Source organism: Polypterus senegalus, chromosome 9 (genome assembly GCF_016835505.1).
Source record: "Polypterus senegalus isolate Bchr_013 chromosome 9, ASM1683550v1, whole genome shotgun sequence".
Taxonomy (NCBI): Eukaryota; Metazoa; Chordata; class Cladistia; order Polypteriformes; family Polypteridae; genus Polypterus; species Polypterus senegalus.
In genome coordinates this window covers 128,955,650-128,979,967 of record NC_053162.1, presented here as the reverse complement: position 1 = coordinate 128,979,967, position 24,318 = coordinate 128,955,650, and the positions used below count along the sequence as shown (strand labels likewise).

Below are 24,318 nucleotides of genomic sequence, written 5' to 3'. Positions count from 1 at the left end.
GAAAAATTTACCAAAAATGCCTTCTGTCAGTCATGGAAAAGAAAAAAAAATGACAAAGTGAAGAATATAATGAAAATGTGTATTCATAATAAATAATGAAATGTACAAAAATGAACAGCCAAAGAATTCAACTCACATCAATCATTAGAACATAGCTTAACAGGCATGACATTCTTGCTTCATGAAATTTTCCTCTTAAAATAGACTTGCTTTAGAAAAGTCCACTCTGCTTGTATTGGAAGTGAATACAGTAGAGTCTCGCTTATCCGACATAAACGGGCCGGCAGAACGTTGGATAAGCGAAAATGCTGGATAATGGCTGGTGTTAAGAAAAATCCTATTAAACGTCAAACTATGTTAGAATTAGTCACGAACCTAATAATCATGTTTTACAAAAAAAACAACAGAATAAATTAACTGAAAAAATGCACTTACAGTTACAGAATTGTCTGAAGTTAAATACAGTATGTATTGTACTTAAAGTTCAGTCCTGTGATGATTTAAAAACATTTTTGATCGTAGTTTGCTTTCCTGATGAGTGCCGTTTCTTTGCTGTCAAGTCTTGCCATCTTTGCAGCACCATTATGTCGATTCCTGTAGCTTCTTCTTGTTGCTCAATGTACAGTAATTAATTGCAGTTTCTAGAGCCTTAACTCCATCACTCATATAGTCAACATCCGTACGAGCATTTACTGTTTACTACAGCATTGTGACTGCGTGTATGTGTTTGTGCTGTGACTTGCGAGTCCCCGTCTTGCACCCAAAAACTCGAACCTGAGTCTCAGTACTTTTAGCAACACCAGCTTTATTCAGCTTGAAACAGCAACAGCACAGCTACTTATTGTAGTGGGACCTGCCACTCTCCTATACACAGACACAGGAGTCAGGCAGGGTCAGGGGGAAAGTAATACTGTGCCCTGCACATTTATAATGTTCCTTGTTCCTTGTATCACCCATCAACGGCAGGCGCTTAAAGCATGTCCGCGGTCTTTTTAGATTGGCTTTTATGGCGAACTGCTACAGCGCTGGGAGACTGTGATTGCTTTAGGACGCTCTTCCGTGTGTTGTCCAGTTGGGTGGAATTCCACAAGAGTTTAGAAACTCACTCACACCAGCCATGATTCTTTTCAAAGGTAAAGTGCAGGTTAATTTGCTTTCTGCATTTTTACTTTATATTTTGTATTAATCGTTTTTATAGGAATAGTTTTGGGTTGTGGAACAAATAATCCGAGTTTCCATTATTTCTTATGGGGAAATTCGCATTGATATACTGTACGAGTGCTTTGGACTGCGAGCACATTTCCAGAACGAATTATACTAGCAAACTGAGGTTCCACTGTAATTAGCTGTGGTAGAGTCGGGAGCAACAAAAATAGACTACGCTCACGATCGCAACTTGCAATTCTTGTTGCTGATTGATGCGTTTTTTTTTTGCGGTGGGACGTCGGATAATACGGAATGTTGAATAAGCGAAGGTAGGATAAACGAGAGTCTACTGAAAATACTATACTCGGGTCCATATGTATTTGGATAATGACACAATTTTCATAGTTTTGGATCTGTACGTCACCACAACAGACTTGAAATAAAGCAATCATCCTGTGACTGAAGTGTAGACTTTCAGCTTTAATTTAAGGGGTTTACCAAAAATATTGTTATGGGCCATTTAGGAATGATAGACATTTTTCTGCATAGTCCACCCATTTCCAGGAGTTCAAATATATATGGACATTTGACCGACAAGCTGTTCCATAGCCAGGTGGGAGCAGTTCCCTCATTATTTTAATAAGTATTAAGTAAAAGGTCTGGAATTGATTCCAAGTGTAGAATTCGCATTTGGAAGCTGTCACTGTGACCTCTCAATACAAAGTCCAAAGAGTTGTTCATGCAAGTAAAAATAGTGCATCATTAGGCTGAGAAAATAAAAAACAAACCCTTTAAAAAAAATAGCATAAACATAAGGAGTGGTCAAATCAACCTTTTGGTAGATTCTTTAAAAGAAGGAACACTTCGGTGAACTCAGCAATACCAGAAGGTCTGGAAAACCACAGAAGATAACTGTGCTGGATGATCGCAGAATTCTGTCCTTGCTAAAGATTAACCCTTTACAACAAATAGCTAAGCCAAGAACACTCTCCGGGAGGAAGACCTATCATTGCCAAAGTCTACAATCAAAAGACGACTGCTCGAAAGTAAAGACAGAGGGTTTACCACAAAGTGCAAACCTCTGGTGAACCTCAAGCATTGGAAGGACAGATTAGACTTTGTTCTAGAAGTGGACAGACTTTTAAAAACATTTTCTGGCAATTTTTTTGGACAATGGAAACTAAGATCAATATATACCAGAATGTTGTAAAGAGAAGAGCATGGAAAAGAGAATAAACAGCTTATGATTCAATGAATGTCACATCATGGTATTGGCAGTTTTATGGCATGATCATGCATGGCTTCAAATGGAAGTCAATCTCTAGTGTTTATTAATGATATGACTGCTGGCAAAAGTAGCAGGATGAATTCTGAAGTATACAGGGTTATACTATTTGCACAGATTCAGGCAAATACTGGAAAACTGATAACACTTCACAGTACAGATGAACAATGAGCCAAAACATACTGTGGAAGCAAACCAAGTTCTTTTCAATGCAAAGAAGTGGAATATTCTTTAATGGTCATGTCAATCAAGTAACCTCAACCCAATTGGATATGAACTTCATTTGAAGATGACAAAACTGAAGACAGAAAGTCCAATAAGCAAGCAGCAACTGAAGACCGCTGCATTAAAGGCCCGCCAAAGTATCACTAGGATGAAAACCCAGCACTTGGAGATGCCCATGGGTTCCAGACTTAGGGCAGCTATTGACTGTAAATGATTTTCTACCAAATATTGAAAATTATCATTATATTTGATTGTTTGTCCAAATACTTTTGCGCCCCTGAAAACAGGAGGACCATGTACAAAAATATTTGTCTTTTCTAAACAGCTCATACAATATTTTTGTTAAACCCTTTGAATTAAAACTGAAAATCTATACTTCAATCACATCTTGATTGCATTGTTTCAAATCCATTGTGGTGGTGTACGGAGCCAAAATTATGAAAATTGTGTTATAGTCAAATACTTCTGAACCTGACTGTATGTCAGGAACTAACTATTGCACTGGAATCCAAACTTTAAAACACTTTTATTACCATAACAGCTAATAGAAAGCAAGGTTGCACAGGACAGTGCTGCAGGGAACTGAGTAGAATTGTAGACTTAATTGCTGTTTGTGAGGTGATTTGTCTTCTCCTAGTAGGTGCAGTTTAGTCTTCTCTGACATTTTCAAGAAGTGCATGTTTTGCCAGTGATTGTTTTGCCAGTGATTGAAGATTGTCTCAGTATAGTAAAGTATCACATAAGGGACAGACGTCACTCTGTGGTTGGTTTCAACCTTAAAACAGATCGTGCCCAGGATATGTTCTAGCTCTCTACAGCGCTGTAGTTAAAAGTCGTTAAACAAATGGATGAATAGATAACAACTAGTTTCAAGGTAGTACAATTTAGGCTGCTTTATAAGGAAAAATCAACTGATGTTATAGTGACACATGTAGTAGTAGTAGTAAAAATATTAATGAGACTTTGAAGTGTATTTGAGCCTAAACATTACAAGTTCACTCCTGTAAGTGCATTACACTTTCACCTTCACTTTAATCAGTTACTCTACACACAGTATATTTGGGACAAACTGAAAATGATAAGAAAATTATAAAAATGAGAAGCCCCTAAAGTTCAAATCTGATTTTTTAAATATACGTGCCTTGTTGCATTAAAAACTCTAAAAACAGATTACTAGTACAAAGTATAGCATAATAAAGTATTTAGGCAATTTATGCCTATAATTTTACTTCCATAATTATTTGCTTTTCTTTGAAGATGGATAACTAAAATGTAACTTCTTTTGTATGTATTTTAATGTGAAGGATAGATATAAAAGGGGAACTCTGTGGAGTAGATGTAGCACTGCTGCCTTGTACCCAAGAGACTGATGTTAGAGTCCTGGGTACTCCCTGCATTAATGTTCTCCCCGGGTTTTTCACTGGGTATTCCAGTTTCCTTCCACAGTCCAAAGAGATGCAAGTGACATGGAATGATAATGCTAAATCAGCCCTTGATGGAAGTATGCGCACATGCGTGTGTGCATGTTTTCTCCGTGCAATGGCCTGGGTGCCCTGACTAAAGACTGCTCCTACCTTGTGCCTGATGTCTTGCTGGGATAGATCCCAGCTTCCAAATGACTATTTGAAATAATTGGGTTTGAAAGACTGACAAGATAGAAGTTAAAATGTTTTTAAATAACATTTTTTACTTCTATAACATTGCAAATGTTACAAATGCAACTGATTTTCAATTAGTTAAAAATAAACTCAGAGAAGTTTGGGTGAATGGACCATTCTACATAAACTTAACTAGGTATATTGCAGCTGTGTGAAAGTATTCTGCTGTATCATAAATAACAATAATAATGAGACTCGGCGGTACAATAAGTTTGTCTATTGAATGCAGAGAAGGTTACTTATTAGTACAATGCTTTAAATCTAGTCTATTTGTAAAACTAACTGCTGAAATGAAATGTTTGATATTTTTCAAGTTAAAGTTGTCTTTTCACAATCATAGAATATATAGTATAACTTACCATGTGAACTTGTGTTCTAAAGTGAGGCAGTTGTTATAAATATAAAAAAATAATTACATAGCCTGTTGCAGCATTTATAATGTAGCTCAAGGGACAAAAAAATGACCAAAACAGCCCACTTTCAAGAGGCAAAGATATTTAATTTAAGAAAGCATGTAAAATAGGAGTAAATAATATTATCACAAATTCTTGGTACTATGCCCTTGAGATAAAGATATGTTTCCTGTTCGCTTGCCTGCTCAAAGTGGCTATAATGAGTGATGTTTTACACTTCCATAGACATACATCCAATTGCCACTTCAGCCTGTATATTTTACTCCTTCTGAAACACCATTCCTGGTGTATTTACAGCTATACCAAACTTAAATCAGGAACCATGTATGGTGTTTGTGACAGTGTGTGTTTTTTGCCTATTACACTTTGTGATGTTAAAAGTTCACATAGCATATCGAGCGTAACAAACCAATTACTTAATTTTACAGTGCATGTCTAGTTGTTTTTTGTGGAAGACATGGTAATAAGACAAGAACTGAGGAGTAAGCAGAGAACTAATTAGTAACTTACAGTACTTCTCAGCAGTTACTTAAGCTCCTATTCTGTGTTCCATTACTGAAATACCTGGAGCACTGACAGGTGTTTTAGATTTTTTCAATGATACCTTTATAGCTGTCTACAGAACAGCGACAGCAGTTCTCTGTAATGTCGAGTGCAACACGATAATTTGGGATATGTTAGAGAAACCACACTTCCTGGGACTGAAAGTTAATGTAAAAGGACAAGCAGTGAGGTTAGGCATATACTGTAGCCTGTCTCTCTTGAAAATGACTGAATAACATAAAACATTAATTTTGCACCCCCACCCCCCAACATGCGACATGGATATGCTATTTTACAATTTGTGTGATCTGAACATGCAGAAAAACACACACCATTGGTTTGAAGAATACATATATTTGGTAAGTATTAATGCTTTTATTTTCACGTTTGTACCCCCTTTCTTTTGACCATCATTTTTAAAACCCAAGAGCAGAGTAGGTATTTTTATTATAAAACATGCTTCACTTTGGAAAACAATAATTTGTCAAATAACTATATCCCAGGGTGGCACAGTGGGTAGCGCTGTGGCCTCGCAGTCTGCATCCCAGGTTCTCCCTGCGTGGAGTTTGCATGTTCTCCTTGTGTCTGCGTGTGTTTCCTCCTGGCCCTCCGGTTTCCTCCCTCAGTATAAAGACATGCAGGTTAGGTGCATTGGTGATTCTAAATTTTCCCTAATGTGTGCTTGGTGTGTGTGTGTGTGTGTGTGTGTGTGTGCGCATGAGCGCCCTGCCCGGGGTTTGTTTCCTGCCTTGCACCCTGTGCTAGCTGGGATTGGCTCCAGCAGACCCTTGTGACCCTGTAGTTTGGATGGATGGATGGATTACTATATCCATTACTGTGAAGAAATAACTACAGCATGAAAAATATCAAACTTATCCTTTAACTCAGATGCCACTTTCTTATACTGAAGAAATACTACATACAGTATTAATTGTGCCTTAATAATAAAAGAAAATCTTCAATAAGAAATTATACATGGTCTCCTGTCACTGTATTATGAACAACAAACTGTATTCAGATAATTTTAAACCTGGAAAGGTTAAACGCTGTTGTATCTACTAATTACTTAAAAAATATACTTTGTATTTGAAAGTTTAAGATGTTGCATTTTAATGAATACTTATTGTGAATGAAAAGAGTTGGGTTAAGACAACATTTATCATCTGATGACATTGCTTACATTCTACAAACAAAGAATATCTGAAGCTGTGAGATAGAAAAAACTTTTGAAATTTTCCACTTGTTACTCAGTTGGGCCCTTGAGCAAAGCCCTTAACCTAAACATTAAATCAGGGGCACTGTACAATGGCTGACACAATGCTCTGACCCACAGAGGTCAAGCGATAAGACAATTTCCCCACAGGTTTTAATAAAGTATATCAAATCAAATTCAAATAAAAAAAAATATTGCAAAAGCATAGCTCCTAATGATGAATAAATATCAAGCTGGAAACTAACTAACACTAGAATAATGATTCCTGGTCAAGGTTTATCTGCAGCTTAAGGATTATATTATTGTGCAACAAGAAAAAAAGAAAAAAAAACTATTATTTTAATTGAATACACGGTAACTGCTCTGCAAGAAAAAAAAAAACTATTATTACTTTAAACAAACACATGGTAACTTCTCCGATTTAACACTAGAATTACCATTGCCTACGAAAAAACTCGTAATTCCGTCCCACCTTAAATTGCTTCTTAAATCCCTTCACACCTCTCCGCCAGCGTCCTTTGTCTTCTAAATGTACTGATAAAGAGAAGCTAGGAGCAGCCGGCTATTCCATCCCCCTACCAATTTAGAACGTACACGAACTTCTCTCAGCTCATGCCTTGATTGAGAATCTGGGAGTCAAGTGGAGTTTTAGAGTGGAAATAATAAATTGTTATTTGGAACACACGCATTTCATGTCTGTTCCGTTTCTACAGTAATCTGCGTAAACACATTGTTAAAACAGAAACGTTTTTTATATTCTAGTAGTAGATGACAAAATGTAGGCATAAACTATATAATGTATGAAGCCTGAAGTCCAAATATCAAAGAAACATTTTCACAAGAATAACACAACAATTGCGCTTTTATTCAAAAATATAACTGCAGAAACAAAAAGCCGCCTTAACATGCGACATTGACAGCAGATTATTGTAACTGCCTTCGTGGTTCAATAGAATCAGTTCCCTCTTGGGAATCAAAAGGTCACGGGTTCGTTCCTGCGCCTCTCCATTTTGAGAAGTAAACTGCTCTTAGTCTTACTATTTTAGAATGAAAGCATACATTTGATTTCAGTATGTAACAGCCGGTGCAATTTATGATCCTTGTAAAGGTTAGCTTTTTTTTAATTCACTTTTCATTCTCTCAGTCGCGTTCAGAATCAATCCATACAACCCCATCTGACATGGCTGTTTTCACATAAAGACGCGCTATAGCTCTGCAGTGCACCACGATGCATACTAACACCCCCCACCCCCGGATGCTGACACACAAACGCTGGCAAAGCTGCCTTCTTCGTATTTCACAGTCACTTGCTTTTCTTTTTATTCAGTTTTATTGAGTATTCCTGCCAGTCCCCGCATGTTGCTGTATGCTGTTTCTTTTATACTCCAGGACATGCAGAGGAAAGAATGGTAAAGAGCAGTAACTTCGGCGCTATATGCAATCATCAGACACTCCCCATCTGCCCGTGTCGCTCAAACACAGGAACATATATTGGTGTAAAAGTATAACAAAAGTGCACTTTTATTCAAGTGCACTTTTTCCATCGCCTTTTCCTGTAAGAAGCAATGTACACACTCTCTATGCTGTGGTTTCTATTACACACCTGAAAGAAAGAGACAATATATGTGAAAATATCATCGCACTAATGCAATATTATTTGAAAACGAACAGCGTCAGATCGGGTGTGAATTTATGCAGGAACTGGAAATTCTCTGATGCAGGACCTTCCCCCAGGGAAGAAAGTACAGTGTCAGGTGCTCATTCAGTGTAATAGGAACCATAGCACAGAGAGGTGTGTGCACGCAACAAGTACACGTGTCGTAAATGTAGGAAGGACGGTCCTTGGGTGTGTGGGAACTGTTAATATTTGAATGTGATGATTTTATATAGCACGGAATGAAAATCAGCACTTCTTAGCATTGCACCATGCAAGCTGTCGTATCAATCGCCTACTGTAACTTGCTTTCTTTTTTCTTCGGTTATACAGGTAGTCTTGAATAAAAGTGCACTTGTTTTGTTTGCGAAATGAAGTGTCTGCGTGCACTTTTCGTGGCATTACACGTGTATTTTTTGAGCATGCTCAAACACAGGAACATATGTTGGTGTAAAAGTATAACAAAACAACGGGCAGATGGGGAGTGTCTGATGATTGCATATAGCGCCGAAGTTACTGCTCTTTACCATTCTTTCCTCTGCATGTCCTGGAATACAAAAGAAACAGCATACAGCAACATGCGGGGACTGGCAGGGACACTCAATAAAACTGAATAAAAAGAAAAGCAAGTGACGGTGAGATACGAAGAAGGCAGCTTAGCCAGTGTTTGTGTGTCAGAACTCGGTGGGGGGGGGCGCGTTAGTATGCATCGTGGTACACTGCAGAGCTATAGCGCATCTTTATGTGAAAACAGCCGTGTCAGATGGGGTTGTATGGATTGATTCTGAACGCGACTGAGAGAATGAAGAGTGAATTTAAAAAAAAAAAAGCTAACCTTTACAAGGATCATAAATTGCACCGGCTGTTACAGACTGAAATCAAATGTATGCTTTTATTCTAAAATAGTAAGACTAAGAGCAGTTTACCTCTCAAAACGGAGAGGCGCAGGATCGAACTCGTGACCTTTTGATTCCCAAGTGGGAACTGATTCTATTGAACCACGAAGGCAGTTACAATAATCTGCTGTCAATGTCGCATGTTAAGGCGGCTTTTTGTTTCTGCAGTTATATTTTTGAATAAAAGCGCAATTGTTGTGTTATTCTTGTGAAAATGTTTCTTTGATATTTGGACTTCAGGCTTCATACATTATATAGTTTATGCCTACATTTTGTCATCTACTACTAGAATATAAAAAACGTTTCTGTTTTAACAATGTGTTTACGCAGATTACTGTAGAAACGGAACAGACATGAAATGTGTGTGTTCCAAATAACAATCTATTATTTCCACTCTAAAACTCCACTTGACTCCCAGATACTCAATCAAGGCATGAGCTGAGAGAAGTTTGTGTACGTTCTAAATTGGTGGGGGGATGGAATAGCCGGCTACTCCTAGCTTCTCTTTATCAGCACATTTAGAAGACAAAGGAGCTGGTGTGAAGGGATTTAAGAAGCAATTTAAGGTGGGACAGAATTACGAGTTTTTTCGTAGGCTCTGGTAATTCTAGTGTTAAAAAAAACATTCCAAGGCAGTAGATAAATGATGCATTAAATGTGTGCACATTTTATAGCTGTAACAGCTCTACCTTGTGACCTAAAATACTTCTCCCAATAAACTCAAACCAATAAATAAATAACACTGTCTGATTAGTCTGTCCATAGATTTTAATATGTATACAAGGTACACACTGCAATGTTCAGAGGAAAGAAAAAAAAAATCTATTGCTTACAATTGTACATGCACACTGAACATGTTATCACATATTAGAATGTTAATAAGCACATTTTTTTGTTTCATTGTTGTTTTTGTGTTACTTTCCATTTAGAATTAAATTCTTAAATGAATACATACTTTACTAATAAAATCACAAATGAACATTAAGAAACATACCTTCCGCAACACCCCAGGGATACTGACGACCTCTGACCTTTTTTCCATTGACTTCTATGACGGTATTACTGCCTACTACAGCTAGAGGCATTCTTTCCTAGGATATACAGAAATTACTCTTATATACACATAAAAATTGTCCAAACCTTCAGAAATAACTGACATTACCAAATCTATTCAGACTATTTATTAAAAGTAAGAACATGAGTCATAAATTAACTACTTTTATTGGCAGACGCAAACATTTTGTGAAGTGTTCAGCTTTGAATAACAATTTAGTAATAACTAGCAAGTTCTAATGCTTAACAAGCTGAAAATAAAGTACCAAGTTGCATGTTTCCAGAGTTCTGCTTAAGAGATCACTCACCTCTGGAAAACTGTCATACACAAAATTTTGCTGAGAGGGCAATACAATGTGCTAAATTTTTATATAACACTATAAACGTCATATATAGTAAAATCAGTGTATTTTGTATGATAAATTAGTACACAAATTAATAATTGCTTTAAAGCTGTTAAACGGTGACATGTACGCAGAGAAAATAGTTTTTGAAACTTAATATTTTTAAGGCTATATGACCTTAAAGTTGTTTTCTTTTTTTTTTTATTTTACATTTTTATACCAAAATGTCCCTTATTGTAAGAAAATGTCTGGCTTGGTATCTTTATGTTGCTTTCATAATTACGCATCTGGGTAAACTAAAAGGTAGTCGACTTTTATTTCTCTTGTAGAAAGGTCACCACTTGAAGGATTCTGAGTGAACTGATGAAATAAGATCTTTCACCTTGAATAAGAATACAGATACATTTCCAGTTCAGGTCAATTAAATTGGCTGTACTGATAAAACTGTCTGCACTGCACTTATATTATTTGGTTTGTCAATATTCAGTAATGTGAACTAATACAGTGTCTGAAACAGAATGTATTGTTATTTTAAACTCTTTCAAATAACCAATAATAACTTGAAGTGCAGTACCAAGTAATTTGAGATTTTGAGAAATCTTTTCCTATTAAACAGTAGATAGATTAAAAACTATACAGATAAAAACCTTAATTTTTTTAATGAGTTTTCTGTCTTCATCCTCTTCTGCATCAGGAAACTCATAAATCTTTATCTTGTGTTCCTGAATTTCCTTCATTATCTGGAGATAAAAGAGAGAAACTGTGATCCTGCTATTCAGAATGCAAAAAAAAAAAAAATTCTGTGGAACAAGCAGTGTGGAGAATTTCAGATTCTACCAGAGGATTCAAAGCTCTGTCAAGATATTTAAAGGGAAATAGATTGAATATAAGCCAAAATATGACTTATGACTGGAATGTTGAGACATTTATAATAAAAAAAAGTGGCTTCTTGTGTTTTCAATACAAGCGATTATAACATAAAACAATTAAAATCAGATATGTTCTCAAAAAATTCAAAGTCAGTGAATACACTATATATACACAACTATACTAATGTGTTGCTTTTTCTTTTACTTTTGAAGGAAAAAAAATAAACTGAAAAAAATGACATTCTATTCTGTTTGCATCAAAGACTTTGTTTGTCTATGGAGAGAGCCTTTTGGCATTGAAGCAGCAACCTCTCAGTTCTTTGCACAAAGAATGAAACATGCTTGACAGGCATGTAAATTTGTGACACTTGAAACGAACTGCTCGTGGAAATGGACCACACCCATATATTTCAATAGTTTAAGTGGAGAAAAAGCCCTGGTTTTACAGTCTCGAGGAAAACATTATTAACATGGTGAACTAGAGATTCTCAAAACCTTTCCACTCGTCTCCTGTTATTTAACAATTTAGTAAGCAATAAAACTATGGAAATTAAAAAAAAACAAAAACCTGATGTTATTTTTTGTCAATGAAGGTAATAAAAGTCTTTTTATGTTTTACAGTCCATATCACAATTGAATTGCATGATTAGCATGAAACAACTTGAATTATTTTCATTTGCTGTTTTCTTGAATCCCTCACTCTGTAATGTATGGTTCTGTAAATGAGTAAGACTTTATAATACAGTACAATATATTCGATATTCCATGAAAACTGCAAGGCAAAAACTATCGATACATGTGCCTCTTCAGCCTACAGCGAAGTTAGCTTTCAAAGAAAACTAAAAAAAAAAATTACAATAACGTGCAATACTCCTACACACTCAAAATCCAGACTTAATGGCCGATTATCTCATGATAAAAAGCAATGTACAAAATTAAAACGCTGCTACTGAAAACGTATCCTTACCCCTAAACAAGACTGTTTACTCCCCATAGAAAAACTATTGTCACAGAAGCTGTTAAATACTAGAATCCCTGAAGACTACGAAAAAAGTCGTAATGTCGGGCCACCTTTACTTCCTTTGCACTCTTAATCAGCATCTTTGTTTTGCAAAGTTATCAATCGGCACAAGCAGCCTATTATCTCATCCCCCACCGACGCAGATGAAGTCATACTCACAATTCTCAGAACTCAAGTCTATTTATCTGGCAGTGAAGTGTCTGGAATTGTATAGGGTAAATAATATATTGTTATTTGGAATACACACATTTCATGTGTGTTCTGTGTCCAACAATCTGGGTAAATGTAGGATGTGAAGCAACACATGTTGAACACATAACTAAAATGTAAACATTTTTCATGTCATAGTAATAATTGACAAAATATTAATGTGAAGTGTATAATGTGTGAAGACTGAAGTCCAAATTATTAGCTCAGAGTCTGACTTGACTTCAGCTGCCTCGGTGGGGGATGGGTGAGCAGGCTACTTGTTCTGATTGACACATTGCAAAACAAAGATATCGATAAGGAGATGAAGTTAAGATGGCCCAGCATTACGAATATTTTTATATAACAGAGAGATATAACATCAGTTACCCACTGACTTAAAAGAGGTGGGTTAGGATTCTTCCAGTTAGCAAGACAAGTCTACATGGTAGTAGTGAGGTAAAGGCAATCAGTTTGTTTGTCCTTCTCCACTTTAAGCTCACCTGGGAGTACAACAAACACAGCTGTTAATGGGTTAGGAGTGATTGCGTCACCAAGGTTGTCTGAAAGGCATTTAAAGATTTTGGTCCAGAATGATGTTAATTTAGTGCAGGCCCAAAACATAAGGCCCAATGAGGGTAGAACTTGATTGCAACATTCGCAGGTTGGATCTTGCCCAGGAAATATTTTGGACAACTTTAAATGAGACAGATGTGTTTGATAATTTAAGTTGAATGACTGTAAGCTTTGCACATATGGAGCAAGAGTGAATTTTTTGCATGGCTGCCTTCCACTCCTTTTCTGACTTTGTAAAGGAGGGACTTTAAAATGTTTTTACATATTACAGAAATGTTGCCTGAGTCCTCAAGACTGATCAATTTTTCTTCTGGAATAGAAGTAGGTGGGAGGTGATGAAAAGTGAGCAGATTTTATTTAGCAAAGTTTCTAATTTGGAGGTAGTGAAAGAATTGTGTTGATGGAAAATTAAATTTGGAGTGTAATTGTTCATAGGATGCAAAGACGTTAACTATGTACAAATCTCGAAGTGATTTAATCCCAAATGTTTTACAAGCATTAAAAACTGTGTACGTTTGAGATGGTGGAAAAAGATGGGTAGCGTGCAGTAGTGCCACAGATAAAAGCTTTTCTGTCTTGAAGTACTTCCTACATTGGTTCCATATTCTGAGTGAATGAAGCACAATTGGGTTGATAGCATATTGCCGAAAACTTGTATTTACTGGGGTACAAAGCAAGGAATATAAAGTAGTACTGGAGGATTTTATTTCTATTGCGGACCCAGGCTGTGTATGTTCATTTATTTATGTCAATGTCTGATCCAATGTTATGATTGGATCTAACTTCTTAAAAAATTATTTACTGATTTATATTGGAATGCTTTGAAATAGAAAAAGAAATTTAGGAAGGATATTCATCTTGACAGTGTCAATTTCCAGCTAAAGTGAGATGAAGGGTAGACCATCTATTCAAGTCTTGCTCAAGTTTTTCCATTCAGACAGCAAAATTTTGTTGATAAAGAGCTTTATGTTTACCCCTAGGTATTTAAACTGATCTGAGATGATAATTGGGAAGGTATCCAACCTAATAATATGTGCTAGAGTTCACTGGAAAGAGCACACTTTTATTCAAATTCATTTTGAGTCCAGAAATGTTTTGAAATTCTGCTAGTGCTGTTAGGACTGCATGCACAGTATTTTGTGGAACTGATATATAGATAATAGTACCAAGTCATCTGCATATAGTGATATTTTCTGTTTAAGTCCTTCTCTGATAATCCCCCTTTTTCTCATAAGTATTTCAAAAGTGAACTGCCAGTGGCTCTATGGTGACTGAAAACAGCAGCAGTGACAGGGGGCACATTCTAGTTTTAAGTAGTCTTAAATAATGTTAATACAAACTGAAGTTTGTTGTCCGGTATACAGTAGTTTGATCCATACACATATGTTCGGGCCAAACCCTCATTTCTCCAATGTAGTGAAAAGGTAGACCCATTCAACCATCTCAAATGCTTTTTCTGCATCCAACGATAATAGTATCTCCGGGGTGTTAGACTTTGTGGGTGAATATATTACATTAAAACAAAATTTGCATTCGATTTATTTTATGCAGCAAATTGTACAATCTTAGTTTCAATAGTTACCTAGCACCTCTAAATTAGCCTCATTAGAGTGAATGCGTAGTCTAGAAAGCCTGATGTCCTGGCTACATTGGTGTTCGCCTTTGTGCTCACTGTGGCCTGGATAAGCACCAGTTTCATGCAACTCAGAAATAGATAAATGGGCTGGAAAATAACCTGATGTATGAACACAATTGTGTTATGATAATGTAATTTTTATGCAAAAATGACTAATTTTCAGATATTTTTTACCCACAAAGTTTATTTGATTGACAAAAAGTAGATATTAATTTGGATAATGATATGTGAATACCTGTTTTTTAAAATGAAGGCACTCTTCTGGGGTGAGAGTGTCTGCTTTTGCAATCAAAGGGACAACATTCACTTTTTCATGAAGTCTTTTCATGAACTCAATATCCAGTGGCTTGAGCCTAACAGTAAAAGAAAAAATATTGTATGTGAAATGAAACATATTGTTTATTATATTCAGAAAATTCCCCACTTTAACAAAAGCAATATTTCTCCAATTACCAATAGCCCCAACAAATAGTTTATACACATATCTGTCACTATTCTAATTTGATCTTCTTTGTATAGGCATTTTAAACACCTTGATTCAATATTCTCTTCCTCAAATGCCTTTGAACCAGTTTATACAGTTTTAACAGAACTTCCAGCAGAGATTTCACTCCTAACCCATACGTACGAAATGCATGTAGCCAGCCTCATACTACTGGCTTGCTATCCACTCTCAACAGAAAAGCCGATTTTTGGATTCTTCAAAAAGAGACTGCTAATAGTGTTATAAACAAGATTATCATTTTAAATTTATTATACTGGGTGAGCCAAAAAGAAGTACCACATTTCAAATGATTATTCAACAAAAATGTTACAGATAAAATAAATTTCATTAAGACACGAGAAAAGGTATACAAAATAAGTTTTTTTCCAATGTGTTTTAATATTGTTGTCTTCAAGGTGGTGGCCACCATTAACGATACACTCTTGGAGATAATTTCTGAATGCTCGCATGTCTCGTTTGGCCATTTCAAGGGGAACAGCGGCGATTTCGTGGCAAATAACATTTTGAGGGTTTCAAGGTTTTGAGGTTGGTGTGTGTATACCTTCGACTTGAGATAGCCCCACAAGAAGAAATCACATGGAGTGAGATCAGGCAAACATGAAGGCCACCCAATATCGCTGTGCACGGAGATCAACTTCCCCGCAAACATCTCACACAAAATTTGTACATGGATCTCTATGCCGTATGAATTGTTGCTCCATCCTGTTGAAATCAGGCATACACCACATTTATTTCTTCCAATTGCTGCCCACTCCTAAAAAAAAAAAAAAAAGTAAGGGCCTACAATGCCAAATTCTGAAACAGCGCACCAAACTGTAACCCTCACACTGTGCAGAGGTCTCCGATGAAGTTCACAAGGGTTGGTTTCAGCCCACTAGCGAAAGTTTTGCTCATTTATGCAGCCATTTAAATGGAAATGTACCTTGTCGCTGCCCATGACGATGGCATCTCGATGAACAGTTTGCAGAATGTTCATGCACATCTCTATACTGCTCTCCCAAGGAGTTCTTCAACTACCATAATTTTGTATGGATGGAAATTAAGGTTCTCATGCAAAATCCTCCTCAAAGACGTGTTGGAAATGCCTAAGGCAGAAGCATGTTTGTATGTTTAACATTTAGGAGACTACAAAATTGATGCCCTTACAGCTTGGATGTTTTCAGGCATTCGTACAGTCCTAGGACAGCCTGGAGATTTTCTTTTCAATGTTGTACCCATCTGTCTAAATTTAGCTACCCTCTGAAGAACTGCTTTCCGATTTGGGACATCACTGTTAGGAAGAATGCTGAAGTGCGTTCGGAAAGGCAAGTTGCGTAGTGATGATAGATTTGTTGTTTTTGAAGAACGCTTTGACAGCGAAAGCACTGTGAACCCCGGACCAAAGCATGTTACGAACTGAAAACTACAAGAAATGACCTATCAAAGGACCCCCCACCCCAGCCCACTTGGCTGCCTCTACCTTGCACAATGTGGTACTTCATTTTGGCTCACCCTATATTTAAATACATTGATTATCTATAATACATGAAATATAAAAATTTCTCATTGTTTTCTACTTTTACTGACTATTTACTATTTTGTTCATTTAGTGCACCCTACTATTTTTGGAGAAGTTGGGGAGACCATGCACACTACTTTTTAAAAACTTTGACAAACATTTAAAATAGTTAAATGTTTCCTGCAGTAGCTCTTGGCATCATTACTTATTTGACCCAGATATCCACTTTGAATTTGAAGTAAAAGAAACGGGCAAAAACATAAATAAAAATGAAAGACAATATTTTGGTTGCGTATGTGTGTACATTCTTTACAAAGAGACGTTGTTACTAGGTTAATCCCATATAATATACAAAGGAATTCGTATTAACTTGGCATTGACTCATCTCTGACTTGACCTAAATAAAATTGGCTATTCGTATTTTATTTGCGTGAAGGTTTCTTGGTTGCACAGTGCATAGATACTTAATGGTCTACAAGCTTAAAAAACTCTAAGGGTTCTTCTTGTATATGCAAAATCAAAAATTTCCAAGATTTCAGGCATCAGTATGAGAGCATTCATCAGCCTTCACGGCTCTTGGCAGGGAGTTTGCATTTGCATAGAGTTTGCATTCCTAACATACTTACAACACTAAACTGCCAAACAGCAGACTGGAAAAATAATATACTCAATGAAGCTGGAATAATAGTGGTTTAGTTGCACAGACAAATTTGGAAACACAGATCCTGTTTATTCCCCATTTTGTTTGAACTGGCCTTGAGCCCAGTTCAGTGAACAGAAGCCGAAGTTACTTTTTAACATCTGTTTATTCAGTTAACTGGCTATAAGGTCTATATAAGATAACAGTTTAGAAAAAAGAAATGTATTTGCTTAGAATAAAAAAAAAATTACAACAATCAATTATTTTGCTGTATATCGTGTTTTGTGGAATAACTCCAAAAAGAAAATCCAAAAACAAAAACTGTGGGAAAGTCATGATACATTTCTGATGAAGGCCCATTTAACACCACACCAATAAGCAGACTATAACATGGGTGAAACATCCTGCTAAATGCTGTTCTTTTTTTCATGTTTCTGTATGCATATTCAAACTGTTCTGCAAAGAATGTATACTCGGTAGTTGTTTTATTAAGTAATAACTTTGTAGAACAGTGATCATTACAGTGTTAAGCAAACTTAAGGGTACTTTTTTTTTCTCTTTTCTAATAGAATGTAGTTTTTGGTTTAAAATATGTTTAATCTCTTGTACATACAGTGCCCTCCTCTTCAGATGATTCCACAGGTTTTCAATAGGGTTCAGGTCAGGGGGCTGAGATGGCCATGGCATAACTTTGATTTTGTTGTCAGCTAACCATTGCAGGTTTGCTTTGGACATGTGTTTCAGATTATTATCCTGCAGGAAGATCCAATGATGACCCAGTTTTTGTTTCCTGGAGAAGGCAGCCAGGTTTTGATTTTAAATCTCCTGATATTTCGCGGAATCCATGACGCCATGTACACAAACAATGCTTCCAGGAACTTTGGCGGAAAAACAGCCCCACAACATCACATAACCTCCACCATATTTCACAGTAGGGACAAGGTTCCCACCAAACCCACTTTGCATGTTTATTGCCAAAAAGTTCAAGTTTGTTTCATTAGACCATAGAACAGAATTCCAGTCAAAGTTTTGGTAACATTTTACAAACTCAAGGCGCTTACATTTGTGGATAACTGACAGAAAAAGATTCTTTCTGGCATACTTTCCAAATAATCTTTTAGCATGGAGATGTCATCTGATGGTGGTTCTGGAGACCTGATAACACTGGAAATTTAGTTTTTCTTGCAATTCCCCAACAGTTATCCTTGGAGATATTATTGTCTCTCTTACCATCCTTCTTACTGTAGGGGGAGTAAAATAAACTTGGGTCATCTTCCAGGCAAGTTTGTCACAATACCAATTAATGACCACTTTTTTACTATTGTCCTAACTGTAGAAATTGGTATTTTCAGACAAGCAGCATTTTTTTATTGCCATTCCCTGATTTTTGAAGGGTGACACACTTCTCCCTCATTTGGATGGAGTGTTCTTGTTTCTTTGCCATGATGATGGTTGGCTAAGGAAATCTGGCACTGTGTCTCCTCAAATTTGTATCCCAGTTAATCAGGAAGTCATTGAGTTCAACTGGAAAGATCCTGTACATTCCAATGTCCAATTTAAATTGGAAACATGCTTCAGTTACATTGTTTTACATTAATTTCCAAGGGTGCCGACAATTATGGCAGATGTGTTTTTGTTAAAAAATATTTCTTGATGAGGTCTTTTTTTTTTTCTTTGAATGAACAGGTTTCAATTAAAAATGTTTCTTATTTTTTCAGTGCAAGATGATGGTTCTCCAGCAAACAGGGAATTTTTTCTGACCCTTCTTACTAATTTTTACAAGGGATGACAATAATAGTGTAGGGCACTGTATATAGTAACTTGCCTTTCAAACAGATATTATTTTCTGGACATTTTAGATGCATTAGTTTGCCTGTTATTTTTCAACATACTTAACATAATGTCATTTAGGCTGGATGCTAGTGTAATACTACTTGTCTATTTTATTAGGTATATTATTTATATAATTTATGCTAAACATCACTAAAAAGACATTATGGCTATAAGACATATGAATCAATATATAACATTACCCATTTAATCCAATTCAGGGTTACAGAGCTCAAAGCCTATTCCAGCAAGATATTAAACCATTCTGGACATGCTGCCAATTTACAGAAACACCCACTCATGCACAGACCCACATAGGGACAATTTAAAAATCACCATTTTACCTAAACTGTACAATAACTGGAGGAAAACGAAAATCTATGCAGATGAAGAACATGCAAGCTCCATACAGATAATGGACAAGATGATGATTCAAATCCAGAAGGTAGAACCCACGAAGTACATGCACTAACCACTGTGCCACCCTAGAGCAGACTTAAAAAAAATCTCTGTACACACACTGTACATTGACATAAGAATTACATCACTGAATTTACGCTAATTATACAGAAAGCCTGCAGTGGGCTGGCGCCCTGCCCGGGTTGGTTTCCTGCCTCGCACCCTGTGTTGGCTGGGATTGGCTCTAGCAGACCCCCCGTGATCCTGTAGTTAGGATATAGCGGGTTGGATAATTGATGGATGGATGAATATACAAAAAGCATTAAAGTGGTAGCTAACAGTGCTGGATCTGCATGCTTATGATTTGATCAGAATGATTAAACTAGTATGCAATACCAGTGAATTTTGTAAGAGGCCACAGAAACTTGAACTACTGATAATGAATTTTAGAATCATTTCAAAATTGCTTTAGAAATTTGAAACCAAAAATAACACAGAATTACAAATCAGCATTTCAGCATTTTTAAAAAATGCTGAAATGAGTCTAATGGGGCTCTTTACAGTTAAACACTTTAGGGCAGAAGGATTTTACCCCTCCTTGAATGCCTTCTAAAGCATCCTTCTTTAATCTCCAGCTAACAAGTTTGCAATGTTAAAGATTAAAACACAGAGCATATACAAAAAGTACTTTTGTATTACTGTTTACATTGTTTGTATCAGAAACACATTTAAATGTATGGGTCAGGGGGCCAGGAATGCACTGCGTTGAACGACTTAATACCTTATCTATACTAATAAAAGGCAAAGCCCTCACTGACTGACTGACTCATCACTAATTCTCCAACTTCCCGTGTAGATGGATGGCTGAAATTTGGCAGGCTCATTCCTTACAGCTTACTTACAAAAGTTAAGCAGGTTTCATTTCGAAATTCTACGCGTAACGGTCGTAACTTGAACCTACTTTCGACCATATATATGGTCATAGCCGGCGGCTCGTTCGCCGTGTGAGGCGGAGTTACGTGGGAGACGTGATGATGCGGGACGCAAGTACGTAGAGAACACGGAAGAGCTCCAAAGAGCGCTGAACAAAAAAATGCATTACACAATTGAGAAGGCAGCAAAAGAATATGAAGCAAGTGACGCATACAAGCATATTCATGAGTGCAGCTACTTCGGAAATAAAGCACGGTGTTAACCTAAAGTTTAAATTAAGTTCATAGACAGGATGCCGCTGGCGTTTGTCATGCCCACGACGCATACGATATTCGCGAGATACAAGTTTAATGAGAAGACGCAGGGTTTAAACGAGATTTCTGATCACTTTGTAACAGAGTATAAATTGCTGGTATGCCAGGTCTGAGCTAACATTAAATAAGGCCATGGATATCGCAAGATCGCCCGAGATAGCACAAGCACAGCTGAGAAGCTTCGATGCATGTACTCCGAGCAGCTAACGTGAACTGACTTTGCAGGACTGGGAAAGGTTAAATTAAGTTCATACACACGCTACCGCTAAATAATCGCAGGCAAATCCACAACTTAATAATCGGGAATGCCTGTTAAACATCTTAGATTCACAAGTACCGATTTGGGTAGTGAGAACTTCGATGAATGAAACCTGTTATCTTTACGACGGTTGACAAACACGGAATATAACTTGAACACAACTCATCCTCCAAATACGAACCTGATTGAAAGAAATAATGATAATCAATTCCTTGCTGACAGCAACACTTATAACAGTGACAAAACAATTACATTGGTATGAATCTATACTAATAAAAGGCAAAGCACTGACTGACTGACTCACTCTCCAACTTTCCGTGTACGTAGAAGGCTGAAATTTGGCAGGCTCATTCCTTACAGCTTACTTAGAAAAGTTGGGCAGGTTTCATTTCAAAGTTCTACGCGTAATGGTCATAACTGGAACCTATTTTTTCGTCCATATACTATAATAGACGTCTGCTCGATGGCCGTGGGAGGTGGAGTTACGCCTCCCACTTAATTTAGTGCCTGCCCATATAAGGCCATCCCGTCAGAGGCAATCCAATAGAAACACTGCCACTAAATATTAACGGGTGAAGGGCTGTGCTTATGCAGACGAAGATGAGATGGTCAGGCTGGTGTTTGGCAGAAACTCAGTGAAACTGCGAGAGCAACTTTTAAGTGCCGGGTCTTAGCTAACATTAAATACAGCCGTGGACATCGCACAAGATGGCACCAGCACAGCTGGGAACCTTCGATGCATGTACACCGAGCGGCTCACATGAACTGATGCAGTGCACAGACAAAAAGCAACAGTTCCAAAGAGTGCTGAACAAAAACCGAATTACACAACTGCGGAAACAAAGCACGGTGTGAACCGTAAGTTTAAATTAAGTTTATAGACACACTACCGCTGCCGTTTTTCATGCCTACGACGAGTATGGTATTCGCGAGATACAAGTTTAATTAGAAGACACGAAGTATAAACGAGACTTTGGATCACTTTGTTGTGGAGTTAAAAATAAAGTCGTGGACATCGAGAGATCGCATGAGCACAACTGAGAAGCTTCGATGCATGTACTCCAAGCGGCTCGCGTCAAATGACTTTGCAGGACTGGAAAAGATTAAATTAAGTTCATACACACGCTACCGCTAAATATTCACAGGCAATTTCCACAACTTACTACAGGGAATGCCTGTTGAACATCTTACATTGTCGAGTCCCGATTTGGGTAGTGAACACTTCGATGAATGAAACCTGTTATCTTTACAACGGTTGACAAACACGGAATAAAAAACACGTCCTCCAAATACGAACCTGATTGAAAGAAATAATGCTAATCAAATCCTTGATGACAGCAACACTCATAACGGTCACAAGACTATTACATTGACAATCATGTTACGTTATTTTTAAAATGTTTCCTTTTCTTAGCACAAGCACAGCTGAGAAGCTTCGATGCATGTACTCCATAACGCGTTAAAAAAATAACGCATTTAATCACACTTTGCATTCCAAGCAAAGGGTAACTTTTGTCAATGCATGATTTCCTGGTACATCGATTACATTGATGCACACATCAGAGCTACAACAATGTAAGAGTCGGAAGAAAGCGTGTTGCTAGCACTGATCGGAGGCAAATTTCATTTCAAAAGACTACCTGACGAAAGCCTTGATAAAAGCGTGGTGTGGTGCAAACTGTGCAAAAATGAGTTTGCATACCACCGACGGCACTTCAACCTTACGGTTCCATCTAAATGCAAAACATGTTACAGCGAGCACAGAAACTGTGCATGCTGTTAGCACTAGCAGTACGGGTTCGAGTACAAACAAAAGGTGTCGGCAGCCCAAACTTCATGAAATGACTGGCTTCAGGACCAAAATTAGTAAGTCATCATCGGTCAAACTTACAAATTCTCTTGCAAAATACATTGCTTTGGACTGTAGACCACTAACAGTGGTGGAAGATAGGGGGTTAGAAAATGTGCTACAGTTAGCGTATTTCAAGAAAAATTCAACAGCTTTATGACACTGAAAAGCAAGCAAAATTACATGCATTACAGAAAGCGGACTGTGGCTCTTACTGGGGATCATTGGACTTCCGTGGCCGTTAGTAATTCTAATTACATCTAATTACAAAATGTTCAATGATCACACTGTTTTAGCCTAATGTACAAAATAATTTTGGCTAAGGTTACTCACAGTTTAAAAGGTGAGGCTGGTCAAATTACCTTTTATGTTTCTGCCTTATTTTTTTAAGAAGAAAAACTGCACTTTAATGTTGAAATTTTTGTATTTATTATTTAAAGACAATACCATTCTGAAAATGTACTTAAAATACCATTTATTTTTGTCCAATTTTAGCCAGGGGTCATATTTTTGTTTCTGTTTTGAAATGAAATGCAGTTTAAATGCATTGTTTTTTCAGAAATTAAAACAGCTTGAGTTTACAATATTCCTGTCCATGTCTATTATTTGATTCTGTCGCCCACTAAAACCCTTTTAAATTAAAAAACAGCATTTGCGATTTTGGGCAAATTTTCATGTGTGCTTACATTCGATTAATGAAGATTAATTAATTACACAGCCTCTAATTAATTAGATTCATTTTTTTTAATCGAGTCCCACCCTATATATATATATATATATATATATATATATATAATATATATATATAGCTCACAAAAATTAAAGGAACACTTTTTTATTGGGCCTGGCATGAAATCAATTAAACCTGTCTGATAATTTTCTGGTTGGTTAAGCAGCTGAGGTCATTGTTAATCACTTTCAGCTGTATTGGTGTTCATGGACTTAACGACAGGTGCACTAAAGTGGCAACAATTAGAAAACCCTCAAAACAGGACTGGTTTTACATGTGGAGGTCATTTCAAGTTTCTCCCTCTTGATCTTTTTGGCTGGTTTTCCACTCGTGCTAGTTTTGGCTTGAGTAATCATCTCTACTGGCAGTATGAGGCGATTCCTTAACCCTACAGAAGTTGCACAGGTTGTCCAACTTCTCCAGGATGGCACATCCACACGTGCTGCAGCAAGAAGGTTTAATGTGTCTCCCAGCACAATCTCCAGAACATGGAGGAGATTTCAGGAGACTGGCTGTTATTCTCGGAGAGCTGGACAGGGCCGTAGAAGGTCCTCAACCCATCAGCAGGACCGATACCTGCTCCTTTGTGCAAGGCAGAACAGGCTGAGCACTGCTCGTGCCCTACAGAATGACCTCCAGAGGG

General features: G+C 37.0%; 1 protein-coding gene across 1 annotated transcript in view; it reads right to left on the bottom strand.

Annotated features, from left to right (window-relative positions):
* The window catches only part of LOC120535778 (septin-7-like), a 113,386-nt gene that overhangs the window by 37,986 nt on the left and 51,082 nt on the right, over positions 1-24,318 (bottom strand). Inside the window, exons 6-8 of the mRNA XM_039763837.1 lie at positions 14,954-15,071; positions 11,078-11,170; positions 10,028-10,124 (exon numbers count right to left, since the gene is read on the bottom strand). Of these exons, the coding sequence (XP_039619771.1) occupies positions 10,028-10,124; positions 11,078-11,170; positions 14,954-15,071 (308 nt within the window). The remainder of the gene's footprint in view (positions 1-10,027; positions 10,125-11,077; positions 11,171-14,953; positions 15,072-24,318) is intronic.